The 25,026-nt window shown below is 66.9% G+C and overlaps 1 protein-coding gene and 1 long non-coding RNA gene across 2 annotated transcripts; one reads left to right on the top strand and one right to left on the bottom strand.

The window, feature by feature from the left end:
* The first annotated feature begins 1,635 nt into the window (after positions 1-1,635).
* LOC308186831 (SH3 and multiple ankyrin repeat domains protein 1-like) lies at positions 1,636-25,020 on the top strand. Its single transcript, XM_080608999.1, is given in 19 exon segments — positions 1,636-1,909; positions 3,153-3,356; positions 4,510-4,581; positions 5,456-5,564; positions 6,393-6,505; positions 6,507-6,539; positions 6,541-6,552; positions 7,612-7,779; positions 8,582-8,698; positions 9,803-9,880; positions 9,969-10,035; positions 10,256-10,529; positions 11,842-12,011; positions 13,754-13,867; positions 14,292-14,367; positions 23,970-23,991; positions 23,993-24,053; positions 24,668-24,693; positions 24,695-25,020. Coding segments are annotated over 19 exon segments (2,211 nt in total). The 5' UTR covers positions 1,636-1,666; the 3' UTR covers positions 24,947-25,020.
* Positions 12,047-13,648, bottom strand: LOC308186830. Its single transcript, XR_013944323.1, has 3 exons — positions 13,274-13,648; positions 12,516-13,210; positions 12,047-12,146 (listed from the first exon to the last, which is right to left on the bottom strand). It is a non-coding gene; the product is annotated as an uncharacterized lncRNA (long non-coding RNA).
* Positions 25,021-25,026: the final 6 nt, after the last annotated feature.

Below are 25,026 nucleotides of genomic sequence, written 5' to 3'. Positions count from 1 at the left end.
ACACCGCACGCACCCTTTGTGCACAGCCTTGCACACGCACACACTTTTTGTGCGCGTGTTAGCACACAGCTGCTCCCCGTGTGCGCACACGCTTGCACACACGTGTGCCTTTTATGTTGTTACACTTCCTCTCCGTGCATGCACACACTTGCACCTTTAATACACGTGCAAACACACCTGCTCTGTGCATGCACACACTTGCACCTTTAATACACGTGCAAACACACCTGCTCTGTGCATGCACACACTTGCACCTTTAATACACGTGCAAAACACACCTGCTCTGTGCATGCACACACTTGCACCTTTAATACACGTGCAAACACACCTGCTCTCTGTGCATGCACATGCTTGCACACGCCTGCACTTTGCACGCCCATGCTAGCACGCTTGCTGGTGCACACACACGCTTGCACACGCCTGCGCCTCGCACGCCCGTGGTGCTACCACGTTGCTCCCCGTGCATTCCACACGCACGTACCCTCCCCGCCCCAGCATGCTCACACGCGTGTGCTCCCCCGCGCTTGCACACGCGCTCCCCCCCCCCCCGTGCCCCCCCCCCCCCGGCGCCGCCACAACTGGTTCAAGGGCCCCCCAAGGTCACGGCGCCGGCGCCAATCTGGGGCTGGCCCCCCCCGGGACGCGCCCCACTTCCCGCCACCAGAACTGGGGCGCGGGGCCAGGCGTGCGAGGGCGGGCGCGAGCGTGCGAGGGCCGGGCGGGGGCACGGGCGTGGGCGTGCAACGAGCGTGCCAGGGTGGGACCGGGGGGGTCACACGGCGCTGCTCACCCCCCCCCCTCCCCCCCCGGCAGTATAAAAGAGGACCAAGGAACTGCCACGCACGTGCCGCGACCCCACGTGTGTGCACACGCGTGTGCAAGGGGGTGCAAGTGCACGGGTGCTGGGGGGTGTCCTCCACCTCTGCCAACCCCCCCCCCCCAGCACCCTGACCCCATATGAGCCCCATCCTGGTGCAGCAACCCCCTGCACCCCTATGTGTTTGCACACGCGTGTGCAAGACTGTGGGTGCTGAGGAGCGGGTTGGGGGGTGCTGGGGGGGGGGTTGGGGGTGCTGGGGGGATTTTGGGGTGCAGGGGGGGTCCCCCACTTTCCTCCCCCTCCCCCAGCACCCTGACCCCATACGAGCCCCGTCCTGGGGCAGCGACCCTGTGCACACACACGCACCACAAGGTGTTTGCACACGCGTGTGCAAGGCTGTGGGTGCTGAGAGGGGACTTGGGGGTTCTGAGGGGGGATTTTGGGGTGCAGGGGGGGGGTCCCCCACCTTCCCCCCACCCCCCAGCAACCCTGACCCCATACGAGCCCCATCCTGGTGCAGCGACCCCGTGCACACGCACGTACCCCCCCCGTGTGCACACGCGTGTGCAAGCCTGTAGTGGCTAGGAGGGGGCTTTGGGGTTCTGAGGGGGGATTTTGGGGTGCAGGGGGGGGGTCCCCCAACTTCTCCCCCCCCCCCAGCACCCTGACCCCATACGAGCCCCATCCTGGGGCAGCGCCCCCGTGCACCCCCCGCAGCCGTTTGCACACGCGCGTGCGACCCTGCGGGTGCCGGGGGGGGGGGGGGGGGGCGCTCTGGGGGTGCCGAGGGGAGGTTTTGGGGTGCTGAGGGGGGGTCCCCACCTGTGCCCCCCCCCCCGCAGTGTGATGGTGCAGCGGGCGCCGGGAGCATGCCGCGCACGCCGGCCTCCAGCGAGGAGGAGGAGGGCCGGGGCTCCGAGTACCCCGAGGGCGACTCGGACTCGGGGAGCTCCCGCGAGGGCCCCCCCCGGAGCCAACCCGGGGCCCCCCCGGCCCCGAGGGGTCCCCCCCCGACCCCCCCCGGCCCCCGACGACGCCCACTTCAGCATGATGGTGTTCCGCATCGGCATCCCCGACCTGCACCAGACGGTGAGGGGGGGGGGTCCCCAAAAATAGGGGGGGGTCCCCCAAAATAAGGGAGGGTCCCCAAAATAAGGGGGGGAGCCCAAAATAAGGGGGGGTCCCCAAAATAAGGGGGGAGTGTCCCAAAATAAGGGGGGGGGTGCCCATAAGGGGGGAGAGTGCCCAAATATAGGGAGGGTGTCCCCCCAAATAGGAGGGGTCCATAATTGAGGGGGTCCCCAAAAGTATATGGGGGTGTCTCCATAAATAGGGGGTGGGGGGGTCTCCCAAAATAGTGGGGGTCCCCATAAATGGGGTGTCCCCAAAAGTAGGGGGCATCCCCCAAAACATGAGGGGCGCCCATTCCCAGGACCCCCCACGGGTACATTTGGGGGGGGGTCCCCGCTTCCAAGACCCCCCCATGTGTCCATTTAGGGGTGTCCCCATCCCCCCAACATTTCACCTCCCCACTTTGGGGTGGGGTTATGGGGGGGGCTCCCCATTCCCAGGACCCCCCATAGGTACATTTGAGGGGGGTCCCCATCCCCAAGACCCCCCCCAGGTACATTTGGGGGGGTCCTCATCCCCAAGACCCCCCATGGGTATATTTGGGGGTCCCCATCCCCAAGACCCCCCATGGGTACATTTGGGGGGGGGGGTCCCCATCCCCAAGACCCCCCATGGGTACATTTGGGGGTCCCCATCCCCAAGACCACCCCCCCAGGTACATTTGGGGGGGGGTCCCCATCCCCAAGACCCCCCATGGGTACATTTGGGGCTCCCCATCCCCAAGACCCCCCCCCAGGTACATTTGGGGGGGGTCCCCATCCCCAAGGCCCCCCCCCAGGTACATTTGGGAGGGTTCCCATCCCCAAGACCCCCCATGGGTACATTTGGGGGTCCCCATCCCCAAGACCCCCCACCCAGGTACATTTAGGGGGGGCTCCCCATCCCCAAGACCCCCCATGGGTACATTTGGGGGTCCCCATCCCCAAGACCCCCCCCCCAGGTACATTTGGGGGGGGTCCCCATCCCCAAGACCCCCCACCCAGGTACATTTAGGGGGGGGGGTCCCCATCCCCAAGACCCCCCCATGTGTCCATTTAGTGGTGTCCCCCTCCCCCCAACGTCTCCCCTCCCCACTTCGGGACCTTCCCGAGCCTCCCCGTGTCCCCCACATGGAGGCCACCCTCCCCTCATTATTTCAGGGGGGGGTCCGCCGCCGTGTGCAACCCCCCCCCTAATTTTTAACCCCCCCCCCCCCCCCCAGAAGTGCCTGCGCTTCGACCCGGGGGCGGCGGTGTGGGCGGCCAAGCAGCAGGTGCTGTGCACGCTGACCGAGGGCCTCCACGACGGCCTCAACTACGGCCTCTTCCAGCCGGCCGCCGCCGGCCGCGACGCCAAGTTCCTGGACGAGGAGCGGCCGCTGCGCGACTACCCGCAGAGCTTCGAGCAGGGCGTGCCCTACCTCGAGGTGGGCGGGGCCTCGAGGGGGCGGGGCCTCGAGGGGGCGGGGCCTCGAGGGGGCGGGGCCTCGAGGGGGCGGGGCCTCGAGGGGTGGGGTTGGGGAGTGGGACGGGGTACGGGGGCGTGGGATGGGCATGGCCTACCTCGAGGTGGGCGGGGCTTAGAGGGGGCGGGGCCTCGAGGGGCGGGGCTTAATGGGGCGGGGCCTCGAGGGGTGGGGCCTCGAGGGGGTGGGGCCTCGAGGGGTGGGGGTAGAGGGGTGGGGTTGGGGAGTGGGAGGGGGTCTGGGGGCGTGGGAAGGGCGTGGCCTACCTCGAGGTGGGCGGGGCTTAAGGGGGAGGGGCCATAGGGGGCGGGGCTTGAGGGGGCGTGGCCTCTAGGGGGTGGGGCATCGAGGGGTGGGGGTAGAGGGGTGGGGTTGGGGAGTGGGACAGGGTATGGGGGTGTGGGAGGGGCGTGGCCTACCTCGAGGTGGGCGGGGCTTAAGGGGGGTGGGGCCATAGGGGGCGGGGCTTGAGGGGGCGTGGCCTCGAGGGGGTGGGGCGTCAAGAGGTGTGGGTAGAAGGGGTGGGGGTGGGGAGTGGGAGGGGGTCTGGGAGAGTGGGAGGGGGTCTAGGGGCGTGGGATGGGCGTGGCCTACCTCGAGGTGGGCGGGGCTTCGAGGGGGAGGGGCCAGAGGGGGCGGAGCTTGAGGGGGTGGGGCATCGAGGGGTGGGGGTAGAGGGGTGGGGTTGGGGAGTGGGAGGGGGTCGGGGGGCGTGGGAAGGGCGTGGCCTACCTCGAGGTGGGCGGGGCTTAAGGGGGAGGGGCCTCAAGGGGGAGGGTCTCGAGGGGGCGGGGCTAGAGGTGGGCGGGGCCTCTGACAGGACCAAGGGGGCGTGGACAAAATGGGTGGGGCTCGGGGGGGGGACAAAAGGTTGGGTGAGGCCTGGGGAGGGGCAAAGGGGCGGGGTCACCCCAGGGCGATGGGAGGGGCCTGAGAGGGTGCGGCCGCGGGGCGGGCGGGTCTCGCAATCGACCACGCCCTCCTCGAGCTCGTGGGCGGGGCTTGGAGCGGGGGGCGTGGCCTGCAGGGGGGCGTGGCCTTTGCGGGGGGCGTGGCCTTGTTGGGGGCGTGTCCCCGGCGAGGGGGCGTGCCCCGCGCTGACCCCGCCCCCCAGTTCCGGTACAAGACGCGGGTGTACAAGCAGACCAACCTGGACGAGAAGCAGCTGGCCAAGCTGCACACCAAGGTGGGCCCCGCCCACCGACGCGTGGCCACGCCCCCCTCCTCTGACCACGCCCCCCGCCACGTGGCCACGCCCCCCGCCACGTGGCCATGCCCCCCCCCGCCACGTGGCCGTGCCCCCTGCATGGCTCGCCCGTAGGCGGTGGGCTCTCCTGGTGGCCCCGTGTCCCGCGGTGTTCCCACGGCCCCCCCCATGACCCCAGGGTCCCCCCGGTGGCCCCAGTGTCCCCCCCGTGTCCCCAGGGCCCCCCCAGTGTCCCCCCAGTGTCCCCGCACCCCACGGTGTCCCCCTTGTCCCCCCCACACCCCTTATGCCCCTACAACCCTCTCGGTGTCCCCCACGTCCCCGTGTCCCCTCGTGTCCCCTCAGTGTCCCCATGGCCCCGTGCCCCCCCCGGTGACCCCACGTTCCCTGGTGACCCTTGTCCCCCCGGTGTCCCCATGGCCCCATGGCCCCCCCGGTGACCCCACATCCCCCGGTGACCCTTGTCCCCCCGGTGTCCCCATGGCCCCATGCCCCCCCGGTGACCCCACATCCCCCGGTGACCCTTGTCCCCCCGGTGTCCCCATGGCCCCATGCCCGCCCTTGACCCCACATCCCCTGGTGACCCCTGTCCCCCCCCATAGCCCCATATCCCCCCGGTGTCCCCATGTCCCCTCGGTGTCCCCACATCCCCCGGTGTCCCCCCGCCGTCCCAACGGCCCTGTACCCCCCGGTGTCCCCATGTCCCCAAGCTCTCCCCATGGCCCCACGTCCCCCAGTGTCCCCGCGTCCCCTGGTGGCCCCATGGCCCCGTCTCCCCCCCCGCTTCCCTCCCGTCCCCGAGCTCTCCCCGTGACCCCACGTCCCCACGTCCCCGGTGTCCCCCCCCCCCCAGACGGGGCTGCGCAAGTTCCTGGACTACGTGCAGCACGGCTCGGCCGAGAAGGTGGCGCGGCTGCTGGACCGCGGCCTCGACCCCAACTACCACGACTCCGACTCGGGGGGTGAGTGTCCCCCTGTCCCCGTGTCCCCCTGTCCCCGTGTCCCCCTGTCCCCGTGTCCCCACATCCCCCTGTCCCCGCATCCCCAGTCCCGCGCCTTGGTGGCCGTGGCAGCCCAGCCCCGTGTCCCCGGTGAGGACGTGACGGCCCCGGTGGCACCCCTGGGATGTCCCTGAGCCCCTTGGGGACACCCCCGTATCCCTGGGGACACCCCTGGGATGTCCCCGAGCCCCCTGGGGACACCCCCGTATCCCTGGGGACACCCCTGGGATGTCCCCGAGCCCCCTGGGGACACCCCCGTATCCCTGGGGACACCCCTGGAATGTCCCCGAGCCCCCTGGGGACCTCCCCCTATCCCTGGGGACACCCCTGGGATGTCCCCGAGCCCCCTGGGGACACTGCCACATCTTTGGTGACACCTCTGGGACGTCCTGTGTCCCCTTGGGGACATCTTCATGTCTCTGGGGACACCCCCGGGGTGTCCCCGAGCCCCTTGGGGACACCCCCACGTCCCCGGTGACACCCCAGCGTGTCCCTTATCCCCTTGGGGACACCCCCATTCCCTTGGTGACACCCCTGGGATGTCCCCGAGCCCCTTGGGGACACCTCTGGGATGTCCCTTATCCCCTCGGGGCCACCCCCGCCTCCCCAGTGACACCCCAGGGTGCCCGTCACCCCCTCCCTGCCCATGTCCCCATGTGCCCCACACCGTCCCCGATGTCCCCAAGCCCCCCGCAGCCCCCCCGCCCCATTACGCCCCCGGCTCCCCCGCCCCGGAGGGAGTGCCTTGGGTGACACCGGGTGACGCCGGGTGACACCGGGTGCCCCCAGAGACGCCGCTGACGCTGGCGGCGCAGCGCGAGGGCCCGGGGGAGGTGGAGATCATCCGGCTGCTGTGCCTGGGGGGCGCCCACCTCGACTTCCGCGCCCGTGACGGCGCCACCCGCGCTGCACCGCGCCGTCTGCACCCGCCGCTACCCCCGCCCTGCTGGTACGCGGGGGGGGCGCACTGGCACCCATGGGTGGCGGGGACCCCTGGGTGTTGGGGACCCATGGGAGTGTGGGAGGGTGCACGGGCACCCATGGGTGTCGGGGACCCCTGGGTGTTGGGGAACCCGTGTGTGTGTGGGAGGGTGCACGGGCACCCATGGGTGTGTGGGAGGGTGCATGGGCACCCCTGGGTCTGTAGGAGCATGCATGGGCACCCATGGGTGACAGGGACCCCTGGGTGTAGGGGAGAATACGCAGGCACCCATGGGTCTGTAGGAGCATGCATGGGCACCCATCAGCTTGCGTGGGCACCCATAAGCGTGCACAGGCACCCATGGATGTGTGGGAGTGTGCACGGGCACCCATGGGTGGCAGAGACCCATGGGCCTGTAGGAGCGTGCATGGGCACCCATCAGCTTGCGTGGGCACCCATAAGTGTGCCTGGGCACCCATGGGTGTGTGGGAGGGCGCACAGGCACCCATCAACTTGCATGGGCACCTGCAAGGATGCAGGGGCACCCCTGGGTGTGCATGGTGCTGTATGGGTGGGTGCTGGGCATGCACGGGGCTTGCACATGCGTGGGTGCAGTGGGTGCAGGCGTGCAGTGGGAGCTGGGTGCAATGGGCGCAACGGGTGCTGGGTGCACTGGGTGTAATGGGTGCAATGGGTGCCTGGTGCAATGGGTGCCGGTTGCAACAGGCACAATGGGCACTGGGTGCAATGGGTGCCGGGTGCTGGATGCAATGGGCGCTGGGTGCCAGTTGCAATGGGTGCTGGGTGCAAAGCATGCAAGGGGCACTGGGTGCAATGGGTGCTGGGTGCAATGGACGCAACGGGTGCCAGGTGCAATGGGTGCTGGGTGCAACGCATGCAAGGGGCACTGGGTGCAATGGGTGCTGGGTGCAATGGACGCAACGGGTGCCAGTTGCAATGGGTGCTGGGTGCAGTGCGTGCAATGGGCACTGGGTGCAATGGGTGCAATGGGCACTGGGTGCTGGTTGCACTGGGTGCTGGGTGCCGGGAGCTGGGTGCCGCGCCCCCTGCAGCGCGTCCCCGCAGGCGCTGCTGGACCTGGGGGGCTCCCCCAACTACAAGGACCGCCGGGGGCTGACCCCCCTGTACCACACGGCCATGGTGGGGGGCGACCCCCGCTGCTGCGAGCTGCTGCTCTACAACCGCGCCCACATCGGCACCGTCGACGAGAACGGCTGGCAGGAGATCCACCAGGTCACCGCGTCCCCGCGTCCCCCTGTCCCCGTGTCCCCGTGTCCCCATACCCCCGTGTCCCCGTGTCCCCGTATCCCCGTGTCCCTGTGTCGCCATGTCCCTGTGTCCCCATATCATCCATGTCCCCATATCCTCCGTGTCCCCATACCCTTCATGTCCCCATGTCCTCCATGTCCCCCCATGTTCCCAATGGTCCCCCATGTCCCCCAGCGTCCCCCAATGTCCCCATGTCCCCCAGTGTCCCCCAGCGTCCCCATGCTTCCCAGTGTCTTCCCCATCTCCCAATGTCCCCTCAATGTCACCATGTCCCCCAGTGTCCCCAGTGTTCCCCCCCATGTCCTCCAGTGCCCTCCCCATGTTCCTCAGTATCTCCCCCGTCACCCCCAGTGTCCCCCAATATCCCTGTGTCCCCCAATGTCCCCATGTCCCCAGCGTCCCCCCCCATGTTCCCCAGTATCTCCCCCATGGCCCCAGTATTTCCCCCGATGTCCTCCTATCCCCCAGTGTCCCCCAATATCCTTGTGTCCCCCAGTGTCCCCAGTGTCTCCCGTGTGTTCCCTAGTATCTTACCCATGGCCCCAGTGTCCCCCAATATCCCTGTGTCCCCCAATGGCCCCATGTCCCCAGTGTCCCCCCCCATGTTCCCCAGTATCTCCCCCATTGCCCCCAGTGTCTCCCCATGTCCTCGTGTCCCTCAGTGTCTCCCGGTGTCCCCGTGTCCCCCAGCGTCCCCGTGTCCCCAGCACCCCCCCAAGCCCCCCGGCGCGTCCCCGTGTCCCACGCCCCGTGTCCCCGTCCCCAGGCGTGCCAGCACGGGCACTCGCAGCACCTCGAGCACCTCCTCTTCTACGGGGCCGAGGCGGCGGCGCAGAACGCCTCGGGGAACACGGCGCTGCACATCTGCGCCCTCTACAACAAGGTGGGCGCGGGACGGGGACGGGAGGACGGGACTGGGACATGGGGACAGGGACATGGGGATGGGGACTTGGGGATGGGGACACAGGGATGGGGGATATGGGGACACGGGGTTGGTGGATATGGGGACAGGGACACAGGGAAGGGGACACAGGGATAGGGATGGGGACAAGGACGGGGACACGGGGACACAGGGATGGGGATGGGGACTGGGACATGGGGACAGGGATGGGGATGGGGACATGGGGATGGGGACATGGGGATGGGGACACAGGGATGGGGGATATGGGGACACGGGGTTGGTGGATATGGGGACAGGGACACAGGGAAGGGGACACAGGGATGGGGATGGGGACAAGGACGGGGACACGGGGATGGGGACATGGGGATGGGGACTGGGACATAGGGACAGGCATGGGGACGGGGACATGGGGATGGGGACTGGGACATGGGGAGGGGAACGGGGACATGGGGATGGGGACATGGGGACGGGGACATGGGGATGGGGACGGGGACATGGGGATGGGGACATGGGGATGGGGGATATGTGGACACATGGACATGGGGATGGGGACAGGGACGGGGACACAGGGATGGGGACACAGGGACGGGGACATGGGGACAGGGACGGGGACATGGAGACAGGGACTGGGACACGTGGACAGGGACATAGGGATGGGGATATGGGGGTGGGGACACGGGCACGGGGGATATGGGGACAGGGACACAAGGATGGGGACACAGGGATGGGGACGTGGGGACAGGGACTGGGACATGGGGACGGGAACGGGGACATGGGGATGGGGAGGAGGGGATGGGGACATGGGGACGGGGACACGGGGATGGGGATGGGGACATGGGGACAGGGGAATATGTGGACAGGGACATGGGGACGGAGACTGGGATATGGGGATGGGGACACGGGGACGGGGGATTTGGGGACATGGGGAAATTGGGATGTGGGATATGGGAACATTGGGCTATGGGGATGTGGGACATGGGGCCATGGGATACTGGGCCATGGGGGGGCCATGGGGCCATGGGATACTGGGACATGGGAGGACATGGGGACACGGGGCCATGGGGCCATGTGCCGTGCCACCCCCAGGAGAGCTGCGCCCGCATCCTGCTGTACCGCGGGGCCAACAAGGAGGTGAAGAACAACAGCGGGCAGACGCCCTTCCAGGTGGGACATGGGGACACGGCGGGGGGCGGGGACACGGCGAGGGGGGGGGCGTGGGGACCCCCAGCTGAGTGTGTCCCCCCCCCCCAAGGTGGCCGTCATCGCGGGGAACTTTGAGCTGGGAGAGCTGATCAAGAACCACCGGGACTCGGATGTGGGTGAGTGGGGGGGGCATGGGGACATTGGGGGGGGCGCTGGGGACACAGGGACATTGGGGGGGCGCTGGGGATATGGGGGGGCATGGAGGATATGGGGGGCATGGGGGATATGGGGGGGATATAGAGGGATGGGGAGGGACAGGGGAGCTATGGGGGGACACGGGAGCCCCCCCCCACCCATGGGTGCCCCCCCACCCATGGGTGCCCCCCCCCATCCCAGTGCCGTTCCAGGAGAGCCCCCAGTTCGCGGGGCGTCGCCGGGAGGGGGCACGGGGGGCGCTGCCCTTGCCCCAGCGCCTGCTGCGGGCCAACAGCGACGCCGGGGCGGGGGGGCCTGAGTGGGCCCTGCGGGGTCCCCCCGGCGCCCCCCCAGCCCCCCGCGCCCCCACGGGCACCCTGCGCAGCGCCAGCAGCCCCCGCGGGGCCCGCGCCCGCTCCCCCTCCCGCGGCCGGCACCCCGAGGAGCCCCGCAGGCAGCCCCGCGGGAGGCCCAGGTATGGGGGGGGGGCAGGGGGGACATGGGGGTGATGGGGGCGATGGGGACAGTGGGGTGATGGGGATGACGGGGGTGATGGGGATGAGGGAGATGAGGGGGATGAGGAGGAGGATGGAGATGAGGATGATGGAGACAATGGGGATGATGGGGATGATGGAGATGAGGATGATGAAGATGATGGGGATGATGGAGATGATAAGGATGAGGATGATGGGGACAATGGGGATGATGGAGATGATGGGGATGATGTGGATGATGGAGGCAATGAGGATAACGAGGATGATGGGGGTGATGGGGAAGATGGAGACAATGAGACTGACGGGGATGATGGAGATGATTAGGATGATGAAGATGATGGGGATGATGGAGACGACGGGGATGCTAGAGAATATGAGGATGAGGATGATGGGGACAATGGGGGTGATGGAGACGATGGAGATGATGAGGATGATGGAGACAGTGAGGATGATGAGGATAATGAAGATGATGGGGATGGTGGAGATGATGAGGATGATGGGGATGATGGGCACAGTGGAGATGATGGAGACCATAGGGATGATGGGGATGACGGAGACAATGGGGATGATGGAGGTGATAGAGACAATGGGGATGATGGTGACGATGGGGATGATGGGGATGATGGGGATGATGAGGATGATGGAGCTGATGAGGATGAGGGAGATGATGGGGCCGATGGGGACAAGGATGTTGAGGATGATGGGAACAAATGGCGATGATGAGGATGTTGGCGATGGCGGGGACGATGGGGATGATAGAAGTGATGGGGATGATGGGGACAATGGGGATGGTGGGGATATGGGGGATGATGGAGATGATGGGGATGACGGAGACGATGGGGATGATGGAGATGATGGGGATGATGAGGACAATGGGGATGATGAGGATATTGGGGTTGGTGGAGACAATGGGGATGATGGAGATGAGGTGATGGGGGTGATGGAGATGATAGAAATGATGGGGACAATGGGGATGATGGAGGCGATGAGGATATTGGGGATGATGGAGATGATGGGGATGATGGAGACGATGATGATAATGATGACGGAGATAATAGAAATGACGGGGACAACGGGGATGATGGGGATGATGGAGATAATAAGGATGATGGAGATAATGGTGGGGATGATGAGGATATTGGGGACGATGGAGATGATGGGGATGATGGAGATGAGGTGATGGGGACGATGGAGATGATGGGGATGATGGGGACGATGCGGCCAACGGGGCCGCTGTGGGGCGGACGCCAACGGGGCCGCCGGCGCTGACGGGCCCCCCTGGTGCCCCCGCAGCTCGAGCGGGGGTGGCCGTGAGCCGGGCGCCCCCGGGGGCTCGCTGGGCCCGCGGGGCGTGAAGCGCAAGCTGTACTCGGCTGTGCCCGGCCGCTCCTTCCTGGCCGTGCGGCCCTACCAGGCGCAGGGCGAGGGCGAGCTCTCGCTCAGCAAGGGCGAGCGCATCAAGGGTAGGTGGGGGGGGTGCGGCGGGGTGGGGGCACCCGGGGGTGTATGGGGGGAGGGTGGGTGCCCAACGCCCGGGTGCGTGCGTTGGGTTGGGTGTTGGGTGCCCCTAGGGCCATTTTGGGTGGGTGTTGGGTGACCTGGGTGCATTTTGGGTGGGCGTTGGGTGACCCGGAGATATTTTGGGTGACCTGGGTGCATTTTGGGTGGGCGTTGGGTGCCCCGACACATGGGTGCGTGCGTTGGGTTGGGTGTTGGGTCCATTTTTAGGGTGAATTTTAGGTCCATTTGGGGTGGATGTTGGGTGACCTGGGTGCATTTTGGGTGGGCATTGGGTGACCTGGAGATATTTTGGGTGACCTGGGTGCATTTTGGGTGGGCGTTGGGTGCCCCGACACATGGGTGCGTGCGTTGGGTTGGGTGTTGGGTCCATTTTTAGGGTGAATTTTAGGTCCATTTGGGGTGGATGTTGGGTGACCTGGGTGCATTTTGGGTGGGCGTTGGGTGACCTGGAGATATTTTGGGTGACCTGGGTGCATTTTGGGTGGGTGTTGGGTGCCCCAACACCCAGGTGCATGCATTGGGTTAGGTGTTGGGTGCCCCTAGGGCCATTTTGGGTGGATGTTGGGTGGCCCTGGTCCATTTTGGGTGGAAATTGGGTGCCCCTAGGTCGATTTTGGGTGAACATTGGGTGACCTGGGTGCATTTTGGGTGACCTGGGTCCATTTTGGGTGGGTGTTGGGCAACCTGGGTGCATTTTGGGTGGACGTTGGGTGCCCAACGCCCGGGTGCGTGCGTTGGGTTGGGTGTTGGGTGCGCCTGGGGCCATTTTGGGTGGGTGTTGGGTGACCTGGGTGCATTTTGGGTGGGCGTTGGGTGCCCCAACAGCTGGGTGCATGCATTGGGTTGGGTGTTGGGTGCCCCTAGGGCCATTTTGGGCAGACATTGGGTGCCCCTAGGTTGATTTTGGGTGAACATTGGGTGACCTGGGTACATTTTGGTTGGATTTTGGGTGACCTGAGTCTGTTTTGGGTGGACGTTGGGTAATCTGGGTGCATTTTGTGTGACCTGGGTGCATTTTGGGTGGGCGTTGGGTGCCCCAACACCTGGGTGTATGCGTTGGGTTGGGTGTTGGGTGCCCCTGGTTGCATTTTGGGTGGACGTTGGGTGCCCCTCGGTCCATTTTGGGTGCACGTTGGGTGACCTGGGTGCATTTTGGGTGGACGTTGGGTGCCCCTCGGTCCATTTTGGGTGCACGTTGGGTGACCTGGGTGCATTTTGGGTGGACGTTGGGCAGCCTGGGTGCATTTTGGGTGGGCATTGGGTGCCCCAACAGCTGAGTGCATGCGTTGGGTTGGGTGTTGGGTGCCCCTGGTTGCATTTTGGGTGGACGTTGGGTGCCCCTGGGTGCATTTTGGGTGGGCATTGGGTGCCCCAACAGCTGAGTGCATGCGTTGGGTTGGGTGTTGGGTGCCCCGGGTCCATTTTGGGTGGATCTTGGGTGCCCCTGGGTGCATTTTGGGTGCCCCCGGGTGCATTTTGGGTGTACATTGGGTGCCCCTGGGTCCATTCTGTGGGTTTTTGGGTGCCCTGGACACTTGGGTCCGTTTTGGGGAGCGACCCTGGGTGCTTGGGTGCATGCAGTGGGGTGGGGGGATTTAGGGGTGCGGGGAGGGGGTTAGGGGTGCGGGGGGGGTCTGGGGGTGCTGTGCCCCCACCCAACCCCCCCCCCCTCTTTTTTCCACAGTGCTCAGCGTGGGCGAGGGGGGGTTCTGGGAGGGGCAGGCACGGGGCCGCGTGGGCTGGTTCCCCTCCGAGTGCGTCGAGGAGGTGCCCGCGCGCACCCCCGAAGGCAAGGCAGGTACGGCCCCACAACCCCCCCCCCCCCCAAAAAAAAACCCCGGACCCCTAAATGGGACCCATAGGGAAGGGGACGTGGGGGGGCAAAACCTAGAGCCTGAACGGGACCCCCAAACGGGACCCCCAACCTTGCCCCCCCCCCCCCAAATGGGACCCCAAATTTTGCCCCCAAATGGGACCCATCGCCTGGGGGGGGGTCCCCAAAACGGAGCCCTGCATGAGACCCCCCCCAATATGGGCCCCTCCCCCAACGGAACCCCCCACCCCCCAATTCCTCCCTCCCGTAAAACACCCCCCAGAGCCCCCAAACTGCCCCAAACTCCCCCCATTTTGGGCTGCCCCCCCCCCTCTCCCCGGATCCACCCCCCCCCCAGTTTGGGGGTGCCGGGGCCCCCCCCGACCCCGGTGCCCCCCCCCCCCCCCAGAGAGCCGCAGCGACAAAGCCAAGCGCCTCTTCCGCCACTACACCGTGGGCTCCTACGACAGCTTCGACGCCCCCAGGTGAGGCCCCCCCGCACCCCAAAACCCCCCCAGCCCTCCCAGGACCCTCCCCAACCCGAGTCCCCCCCCCCTTGTCCCCAAAACGCCCCAAATCAGCCCCATAAGCCACGAAATCGCCCCCAAATGCTCCCCACAAGTCTCAGTGCCCCCCCCCAAAGTGTCCCCCAACCCCAAATCCCCCCAAATTCACCCCAAATCCTCCAAAATGCTCCCACCCCCCCAAGAGCCTCGGCCCTCCCAAATCCCCCTTAAATCGCCCCAAACACCCCCAGGATGTCCCAAGTCCCCCCAGCACCCCCAAAACCCCAAATCACTGCTAAATCCCCCCAGAACAGCCCCAAACCCCCCAACCCCACCCAAAACACCCCAAATGCCCCCAAAACGCCCCAAATGCCCCCAAAACGCCCCAAATCCCCCCAAAGAGTCCGAATCCACCAAAATCCACCCAAAACGCTTCAAATCCCAAACGTCCCCAATCTCCTGGAAACGCCCCGAAGCCCTCAAACCTCCCTAAATGCACCCAGAACGCCCCAAATTTACCCCAAAGTCCCAAATCTACCGAAAGCACCCCAAATCCGCCTAAAACGTCCCAAATCCACCCAAATCACCCCAAGTTCCCCCAAACCCTCCAAATCACCCACTCTAAATGCCCCCAAACACCCCAAAGCCTTGAAGTTCACCCAAAGTCCCCCAAACAATCCAAAACGCCCTAAATCCCCCAAAAAGCACCAAAACCGCTCCGAATCCCCCCAAATCCCCCAAATCCTCTCCAAGCACCCCAAATCCCCCTAAATCACGCCAAAACATTGCAATTTTCCCCCAAACCCCTCCAACCGCCCCCAATGCCCCCAAACCACCCCAAATGGCCCAATCCACCCAAACGCCCCAAATCCCCCCAAATTCCCCCCCAAGCACTCTAAAAGGCCTAAATCCTCCATAATCCACCCCAAATCCTCCATAATCCACCCCAAATCCTTCATAATCCACCCCAAATCCTCCATAATCCACCCCAAATCCTTCATAATCCACCCCAAATCCTCCGTAATCCACCCCAAATCTTCATAATCACCCAAATCCTCCATAATCCACCCCAAATCCTCATAATCCACCCCAAATCTCCATAATCCACCCCAAATCTTCATAATCCACCCCAAATCCTCCATAATCCACCCCAAATCCTTCATAATCCACCCCAAATCCTCCGTAATCCACCCAAACACCCCAGATCCACCCCAAACACCCCAAATCCGCCCCAAACACCCCAAATCCGCCCCAAACACCCCAAATCCGCCCCAAACACCCCAAGTCCCCCCCTTACCCCCTCGAAACCAAAAGACCCCAAACCCACCCAAACGCCCCAAGTCCCCTCAGAACACCCCAAATGCCCCCGATCACCCCAAATCCCCCACCCCACCCCCTCCCTGTGCCCCTCCCCCTCCGGCTGTGGGGGAGGGGCTCCCCTGGGTCCTGTCCTGGTTCCTCCCCCCCCCCCGCCCCCCCCTATGTCCCTCCCCTCCCCCACCCCACCCCCTCCCCGTCCCACTTTGGCGGCTTCGGGGCGCGGCGGGCGGCTTCGGGGCGCTGGGGGGGGGCCGGGGGGCACCCATGGGGTGCTGTGGGACCCCCCCGGCCGGCGCCATGGGGCCGGAGGAGCCGGGGTGAGTTGGGGGGCTGGGGGGGGGGAGGGGGGGAGGGGGGCAGCTGGGGGGCTGGGGCGGGTTATGGGGCAATTGCATGGGGGGGGGGGGCAGTTATGGGGCTGGAGGGGTCTGTGGGGCGGCTGCTTGTGGGGCGCTGTGGGGCTGGGTGGGGCAGTTGTGGGGCTGGGGGGGCAGTTGTGGGGCTGGGGGGTCTATGGGGCAGCTGCTTGGGGGGGTGTTACGGGGCTGGGGGGGCAGTTGTGGGGCTGGGGGGGCAGTTGTGGGGCTGGGGGGACCTATGGGGCAGCTGCTTGTGGGGCTGGGGGGGGGCAGTTATGGGGCTGGGGGGGGTCTATGGGGCAGTTGCTTGTGGGGGGCCGGGGGGGCAGTTATGGGGCTGGGGGGGGTAATTGCTTGGCTGGGGGGCAGTTGGGCAGTGGGGCTGGGGGATCTGTGGGGCAGGAGCTTATGGGGCAGTTGTGGGGCTGGGGGGGGGGCACTTGTGCAGGTTGGGGGGGATTTGGGGGGCTGGGGGCCACGGGGTGGTCGTGGGGCAGCCGGGGGGGGGGGGGGCTGCGTTGTGAGTGCGTGTGCGTGTGCCCCACACGCGTGTGCCGTCCCGTGTCCCCGTGCACAGCGCGCGGCACCGGGTGTCCTCGTGCGAATCCCTCGTGTGTATCCCCGTGCAAATCCCCGCGCAACCCCTTGTGTAAATCCCTCGTGCGAAGCGTCGTGCAAAAACCCTCGTGCAAATCATCGTGCAAACCCCTCGTGCAAAACCATTGTGTAAATCCTCGTGCAAATCCATGTGCAAAAATCCTCGTGCAAATCCCCGTGCACATCCCCGTGCAAAATCCCCGTGCAAAATCCCCGTGCACATCCCCGTGCAAATCCCCGTGCAAATCCCCGTGCGAGCCCTTGTGCCCACGATAGGGTCGCGGTGCTGGATTTTGGGTGCTCAGGGTGCATTTTAGGGTGCCCCAGTGGTGCTGTACTGGGTGCTGGTGCCGTACTGGTGCCATACTGGTGCTGTACTGGTGCTGTACTGGGTATTGTGAGGGTGCTGGAGCTGTACTGGTGTCGTACTGGTGCCATACTGGTGCTGCACTGGGTATTGTGAGAGTGCTGGAGCTGTACTGGTGCTGTACTGGGTGCTGTACTGGTGCTGTACTGGGTGCTGGAGCTGTACTGGTTCTATACTGGGTGCTGTACTGGTATTGTTCTGGGGTGCTGATGCTGTACTGGTGCTGTACTGGTATTGTTCTGGGGGTGCTGGTGCTGTACTGGTGCTGTACTGGTGTTCTGGAGGTGCTGTACTGGTGCCACACTGGGTGCCATGCTGGGTGCTGATGCTCTACTGGTCCCTTACTGGTGTTGTACTGGTCTCTCACTGAGTGCCATACTGATGCCATGCTGGTCCTAGGCAGGTCCTGTACTGGTCCCATACTGGTCCATACTGGTCCCACACTAGGTGCCATACTGGTGCCAGACCGGTCCCATACTGGGTGCTGTACTGGTGCCATGCTGGTCCTGTACTTGTCCTGTACATGTCCCATACTGGTCCCATACTGGTCCTGTACTGGTCCCCACACCAGTCCCATACTGGTCCCACACCAGTCCCACCCACGTCCTGTACCAATCCCATACTGGTCTCACCCCAGTCCCATACTGGTCCCTCCCCAGGCGTGTGTCCCCCCCCTCCCCCCCTTCCCCCCACTCCCATACTGGTCCCACACCAGGTGCCATCCCAGTCCCCTACTGGTCCCATCCTAGTTCCCCCCCAGTCCCATCCCAGTCCCATCCCAGTCCCATCCTAGTTCCCCCCCAGTCCCATCCCAGTCCCATACTGGTCCCATACTGGTCCCATCTCATTCCCGTACTGGTGCTACACCAGTCCCACACCAGTCCCCTACTGGTCCCATACTGGTCCCCCCAGTCCCCCCCCAGTGCCCTCCCCATTCCCCCTGGTTCCATACTGGTCCCATCCCAGTCCCCCCCAGTTCCATACTGCTCCCATCCCAGTCCCCCCCAGTTCCATACTGGTCCCACCCCAGTCCCCTCCAGTCCCATCCCAGTCTCCCCCAAGTCTTCCCCCCAGTCCCATACTGGTCTCCCCCCAGTCCCATACGGGTCCCATACCAGGCCCATCCCTGTCCCCTGCTGGTCCCGCCCCAGTCCTCCGAAGTCCCATCCCAGTTCCCCCCAGTCCCATACTTGTCCCATACCGGTCTCCCCCCAGTTCCCCCAGTCCCCTACTGGTCCCATACCGGTCTCCCCCCAGTTCCCCCAGTCCCCTACTGGTCCCATACCAGTCCCCCCCCAGACTCCCCCCCGAGTACCCCCCTAGTACCATACTGGTCCCATACCGGTCCCCCCAGTACCATACTGGTCCTACCCTAGTCCCACCCAGCCCCCCCCCCCCGTAGCCCCCAGTACCATACTCGTCCCATACCAGTCCCCCCAGTCCCATCCCAGTTCCCCCCCAGTCCCTCCAAGTCCCTCCCAGCCCCCCCAACAGTCCCCTAGGGGTCCCCCCCCAGTCCCCTCCTGGTCCCCTCCCATCACCCCCCAGTCCTCCCCCAGTCCCATACTGGTCCCCCCACAGTCCCCTTACTGGTCCCATCCCATCCCCCCCAGTCCCCTACTGGTCCCGCCCCCAGTCCCCTCCTGGTCCCCTCCCATCACCCCCCAGTCCTCCCCCAGTCCCCTACTGGTCCCCCCACAGTCCCTTACTGGTCCCATCCCAGCCCCCCCCAATCCCCTACTGGTCCCTCCCCAGTCCCCCTACTGGTCCCCTCCCCCAGTCCCCTCCTGGTCCCATCTGAGCACCCCCAGTCTCCTACTGGTCCCCCCCAAGTCCCTTACTGGTCCCATCCCAGCCCCCCCCAGTCCCCTACTGGTCCCCCCCCCAATCCCTTACTGGTCCCATCCCCAGCCCCCCCAGTCCCTTACTGGTCCTCTCCCATCCCCCCCCATCCCCCCCCCAGTCCCTTACTGGTCCCATCCCAGTCCCCTACTGGTCCCCTCCCCCAGTCCCATACTGGTCCCATCCCAGTCTCCCCTCAGTCCCTCCGAGTCCCCTCCCATCCCCCCCCAGTCCTCCCCCAGTCCCCCCCACAGTCCCGTACTGGTCCCATCCCAGTCTCCCCCCCAGTCCCTCCCAGTCCCCTCCCATCCCCCCCATCCCCCCCCAGTCCCTTACTGGTCCCCCCCCCAATCCCTTACTGGTCCCATCCCAGCCCCCCCAGTCCCCTACTGGTCCCCTCCCAGTCCCATACTGGTCTCCTCCCATCCCCCCCCCCAGTCCTCCCCCAATCCCCTACTGGTCCCCCCCAATCCCTTACTGATCCCATCCCAGCCCCCCCAGTCCCTTACTGGTCCTCTCCCATCCCCCCCCATCCCCCCCCCAGTCCCTTACTGGTCCCATCCCAGCCCCCCCAGTCCCTTACTGGTCCTCTCCCATCCCCCCCCATCCCCCCCCAGTCCCTTACTGGTCCCATCCCAGCCCCCCCAGTCCCTTACTGGTCCTCTCCCATCCCCCCCCCATCCACCCCCAGTCCCTTACTGGTACCCCCCCCCCAATCCCTTACTGGTCCCATCCCAGCCCCCCCCAGTCCCTTACTGGTCCTCTCCCATCCCCCCCCATCCCCCCCCCCAGTCCCTTACTGGTCCCATCCCAGCCCCCCCAGTCCCTTACTGGTCCTCTCCCATCCCCCCCCATCCCCCCCCAGTCCCTTACTGGTCCCATCCCAGCCCCCCCAGTCCCTTACTGGTCCTCTCCCATCCCCCCCCCATCCACCCCCAGTCCCTTACTGGTACCCCCCCCAATCCCTTACTGGTCCCATCCCAGCCCCCCCAGTCCCTTACTGGTCCTCTCCCATCCCCCCCCATCCCCCCCCCAGTCCCTTACTGGTCCCATCCCAGCCCCCCCAGTCCCTTACTGGTCCTCTCCCATCCCCCCCCATCCCCCCCCAGTCCCTTACTGGTCCCATCCCAGCCCCCCCAGTCCCTTACTGGTCCTCTCCCATCCCCCCCCCATCCACCCCCAGTCCCTTACTGGTACCCCCCCCAATCCCTTACTGGTCCCATCCCAGCCCCCCCAGTCCCTTACTGGTCCTCTCCCATCCCCCCCCATCCCCCCCCCCAGTCCCTTACTGGTCCCATCCCAGCCCCCCCAGTCCCTTACTGGTCCTCTCCCATCCCCCCCCATCCCCCCCAGTCCCTTACTGGTCCCATCCCAGCCCCCCCCAGTCCCTTACTGGTCCTCTCCCATCCCCCCCCATCCCCCCCCAGTCCCTTACTGGTCCCATCCCAGCCCCCCCAGTCCCTTACTGGTCCTCTCCCATCCCCCCCCATCCCCCCCCAGTCCCTTACTGGTCCCATCCCAGCCCCCCCAGTCCCTTACTGGTCCTCTCCCATCCCCCCCCATCCCCCCCCAGTCCCTTACTGGTCCCATCCCAGCCCCCCCAGTCCCTTACTGGTCCTCTCCCATCCCCCCCCCATCCCCCCCCCAGTCCCTTACTGGTCCCATCCCAGCCCCCCCAGTCCCTTACTGGTCCTCTCCCATCCCCCCCCAGTCCCTTACTGATCCCATCCCAGCCCCCCCAGTCCCCTACTGGTCCCCCCCCCAGTCCCTTACTGGTCCCATCCCAGCCCCCCCCAGTCCCCTACTGGTCCTCTCCCATCCCCCCCCAGTCCCTTACTGGTCCCATCCCAGCCCCCCCAGTCCCCTACTGGTCCTCTCCCACCCCCCCCAGTCCCTTACCGGTCCATCCCAGCCCCCCCAGTCCCCCTACTGGTCCCCCCCCCAGTCCCTTACCGGTCCCATCCCGGTGCCCCCCCCCCCCCCCGCCCCCCCCCCTCCCCCCCCCCCCGCCGTACGCGAGCGGCGCAGCGGCCGCGGGCGGCGTCGTCGCGGGGCGGCGCGGGGGGGGGGGGAAGGGAAGGGGGGGGGGGGGGGGATGCGGCAGAGCCCCCGGCAGCGCCATGGCCCGGCGGGGCGCGCCCCCCCCCCGCCGCCCCCCCCGCGCTCTCCTCCAGCTGGCCCGCGCTGGGCCCGCGCCGCCGCAGCGTCTGGTACATCTACAGGTACGGGGGGGGGGCAAGGGGGGGGGGGCTGGGGGTGGGGGGGGGGGCGGCAGAGCCCGACCCCCGCCCCCCCGAGGTACGCGGGGGGGGCCCGGACCTGTCCCCCCCCCCCCCCTCCCCGCCTCCCCTCCCCTCTTGCACGCTCGGTGTTCCCACCCCCCCCCCCCATCTGCCCAGCCCCCCCCCCCTCCGCCGTGTCACCCCCCCCTCCTCTATGTCCCCCCCCCCCTTCATGTCCCCCCTCCCCCATATCCCCCCCCATATCCCCCCGTGTCCCCCCCATGTCCCCCCCATGTCCCCCCATGTCCCCCCCATATCCCCCATGTCCCCCCCCTCCTCTATGTCCCCCCCCCCTCCTTCATGTCCCCCCCCCATGTCCCCCCATGTCCCCCCCCATATCCCCCCGTGTCCCCCCCATATCCCCCCATGTCCCCCCCCCACGTCCCCTCCATGCCCCCCCCCATATCCCCCCATGTCCCCCCCATATCCCCCATGTCCCCCCCCACGTCCCCTCCATGTCACCCCCCATATCCCCCCGTGTCCCCCCCCCCATGTCCCCCCCCCCATATCCCCCCCATGCCCCCCCCTCCTCTATGTCCCCTCCATGTCCCCCCCCCATATCCCCCCGTGTCCCCCCCCCCACGTCCCCTCCATGTCCCCCCCCCCGAGTTGTCCCCCCCCATGTCGTCCCCTCTTATCGCCCCCCCCCATCTGTCCCCCACGTTGTGTCCCCATATTGTGCCCCCCCCCCACGTTGCCCCCCTATGTTGTCCCCCCTATATTGTCCCCCCCCGTTGTCCCCCCCATGTTGTCCCCCCCCCAAGTTGTCCCCCATGTTATCCCCCCCCCACACTGTGTCCCCATATTGTGCCCCCCCCATTGCCCCCCCCAAGTTGTCCCCCCCCCATGTTGTGTCCCCCCCCCTTGTCCCCCCCACTTCGTCCCTCCCAAGTTGTCCCCTATGTTGCCCCCCCCATATTGCCCCCCCCTTGCCCCTTATGTCATCCCCTATGTTGTCCCCCTTGTGTTGCCCCCCCCCACTTTGCCCCCCCCACTTTGCCCCCCCCATGTTGTGTCCCCCCCAAGTTGTCCCCCCCCCATCCCCTACGCTGTGCCCCCCCCGTACCGTCCCCTATCTTGTCCCACCGCTATCTTGTGCCCCCCCCACGTTGTGCCCCCCCCCGCTCTATGCTGCCCCCCCCCCCGGCTCTATGTTGTCCCTCTGCTATGTTGCCCCCCCCCCACCATATTGTGCCCCCCCCCCGGCTGTTTCTGTCACTGTTGTTTGGGTCGTGGTGGGGGGGGGGGGGGGGGGCGGTGTGACATGGGGGGGGCATGGGGATATGGGGGGGGGGGCATGGGGATGTGGGGGGGGCATGGGGATGTGGGGGGGGGGCATGGGGATGTGGGGGGGGCATGGGGACATGGGGGGGGCATGGGGATGGGGGGGGCATGGGGACATGGGGGGGCATGGGGACATGGGGGGGGGCGGTGTGACATGGGGGGGGCATGGGGACATGGGGGGGGCATGGGGATGGGGGGGGGCATGGGGACATGGGGGGGGCGGTGTGACATGGGGGGGGCATGGGGACATGGGGGGGGCATGGGGATATGGGGGGGGCATGGGGGCATGGGGGGGGCATGGGGATATGGGGGGGGCATGGGGACTGGGGGGGGCATGGGGATGGGGGGGGCATGGGGATGTGGGGGGGGCATGGGGACATTGGGGGGGTGCATGGGGACATGCATGGGACATTGGGGGGGGACATGTGCGTGCACGTGGGGACATGGGGGGGGGGCACAACAACATGGGGGGGGGGGGCAGGCCATTCACCCACCCTGGATGTGCCTGGGGACATGGGGACACGCGTGGGGACGTGGGGACAGGGCCACGCGTGTGCATGGGGGCACGGGGGGGGGGGGGGGGGGCGTGCGTGGGGGACACGGCTGGGCAGGCACGTGGGGACGTGGGGGACGTGGGGACACGCGTGGGGACGTACGGGGGGACACGCGTGAGGACATGGGGACACGCGTGGGGACATGGCTGTGCATGCACGTGGGGACACGGGGACGTGGGGACACACGTGGGGACATGGGGACGTGCACGGGGACATGGGGATGCATGGGGACGTGGGGACATGCGTGGGGACATGGGGACATGCACGGAGACGTGGGGACGCGTGGGGACACGCGTGGGGACATGCATGGGGACATGGGGACGTGCGTGGGGACATGGGGACGCATGGGGACATGGGGACACACGTGGGGACATGGGGACGTGCGTGGGGACACGGGGACATGCACGGGGACATGGGGATGCATGGGGACGTGGGGACACGCGCGGGGACATGGGGACACGCGTGGGGACATGGCTGTGTATGCACGTGGGGACACGGGGGACATGCACGGGGACATGGGGACACACGTGGGGACACGTGTGGGGACATGTGCGGGGACATGGGGACGTGCGTGGGGACATGGGGATGTGCGTGGGGACATACGTGGGGACGTGGCTGTGCATGCACGTGGGGACACGGGGACATGGGGACACGTGTGGGGACACCAGGGGACCTGTGACGCTGTCACACGCGTGGGGCGTGTGCGAGTGTGCGTGTGCACGCGGGGACGGGGACCGGGGGGGGGGGGGGTGGACACCCTGGGGACATTGAGTCACCTCGTGTCACCCTCTGTGTCCCCCCCCCCATGTCCCCCACCCCCCCCGTGTCCCCCCTGCATGTCCCCACGCCCCCCCCCCCGTGTTTATGTCCCCATATACCCCATGTCCCCGTATCCCCCATGTCCCCCCCCGTGCCCCCCGTGTCCCCCCATGTCCCCGTGTCCCCCCGTGTCCCCCCCCCCGTGTCCCCCCCCCAGTGATTACATCATTAAGGAGAAGAACGGTTTTGCTGCAGAAGAAGGACAACGAGGGCTTCGGCTTCGTCCTGCGGGGGGCCAAGGGTGAGTGGGGGGGTCCTGGGGGGGGGTCCTGGGGCTTTTGGGGGGGGGTATCGGGGCTTTTTGGGGGGGTCCTGGGGCTTTTGGGGAGGGTCTTGGGCTTTTCGGGGGGATCCTGGGGCTTTTTGGGGGGTCTCGGGGCGGCTTTGAGGGTCCCTGGGGGGGGGCTTTGAGGGTCCTGGAGGGGTCTGGGGGGAGTCTGGGGGGGCTTTGAGGGGTTTTGGGGGGGTCTGGGGTTGTCTCAGAGGGGTCTGGGGGGGCTTGGGGGGGTCCTTAAGGGGTTATGGGGGGGGGGAGGTTGGGGGTCTTTGAGGGGTCCTGGGGCTTTTAGGGGGTCTGGAGGGGGGGATTGGGGGGGTCCCTGGAGGGACCTTGGGGGGTCTGGGGGAGCTTTAGGGGGGTCTGGGGGGGATTTGGGGGTGTCTGGGGGGGGGGAGACGTGGAGGGGTCTGGGGGTGTCCCAGGGGGGCTTGGGGGAGAGTTGGGGGGTCCCTGGGCGAGGGTCTGGGTGCCAATGGAGCACTGAGGGGGGGGTCCTGGTGATGGGGGATGCTTGGGGGGGGGGTCAGGGTGTATGGGTGGGGGGGCGGTGGGGGTGACCCCCGCCCCCCCCACAGCGCAGACCCCCATCGAGGAGTTCACAGCCCACCCCGGCCTTCCCGGCCCTGCAGTACCTGGAGTCGGTGGACGAGGGCGGCGTCGCCTGGCGGGCCGGGCTGCGCATGGGTGACTTCCTCATCGAGGTGTGCACGAGTGTGCACGAGCGCCTGCACGCGTGCACGAACACCCACGAGCGCGCACGAGCACGCACGAGCACCTGCGCGCATGCACGAGCGTGCACACGCTCGCAGCAGGTCTGCCTCCTGCTTGCAAACTGCAGGCTTGTGGGATGCTGAGCACACGCGTGTGCAGCTTGGGAATGCATGTGCTTGCATCCACGTGTGAGTACATTTGTGTGTGTGCGTGTGTGCATCCG

Source organism: Anser brachyrhynchus, assembly GCF_964034855.1.
Source record: "Anser brachyrhynchus genome assembly, contig: SCAFFOLD_607, whole genome shotgun sequence".
Taxonomy (NCBI): domain Eukaryota; kingdom Metazoa; phylum Chordata; class Aves; order Anseriformes; family Anatidae; genus Anser; species Anser brachyrhynchus.
The sequence above is the reverse complement of the archived record's forward strand: the minus strand, read 5'-3'. Positions and strand labels throughout refer to the sequence as shown.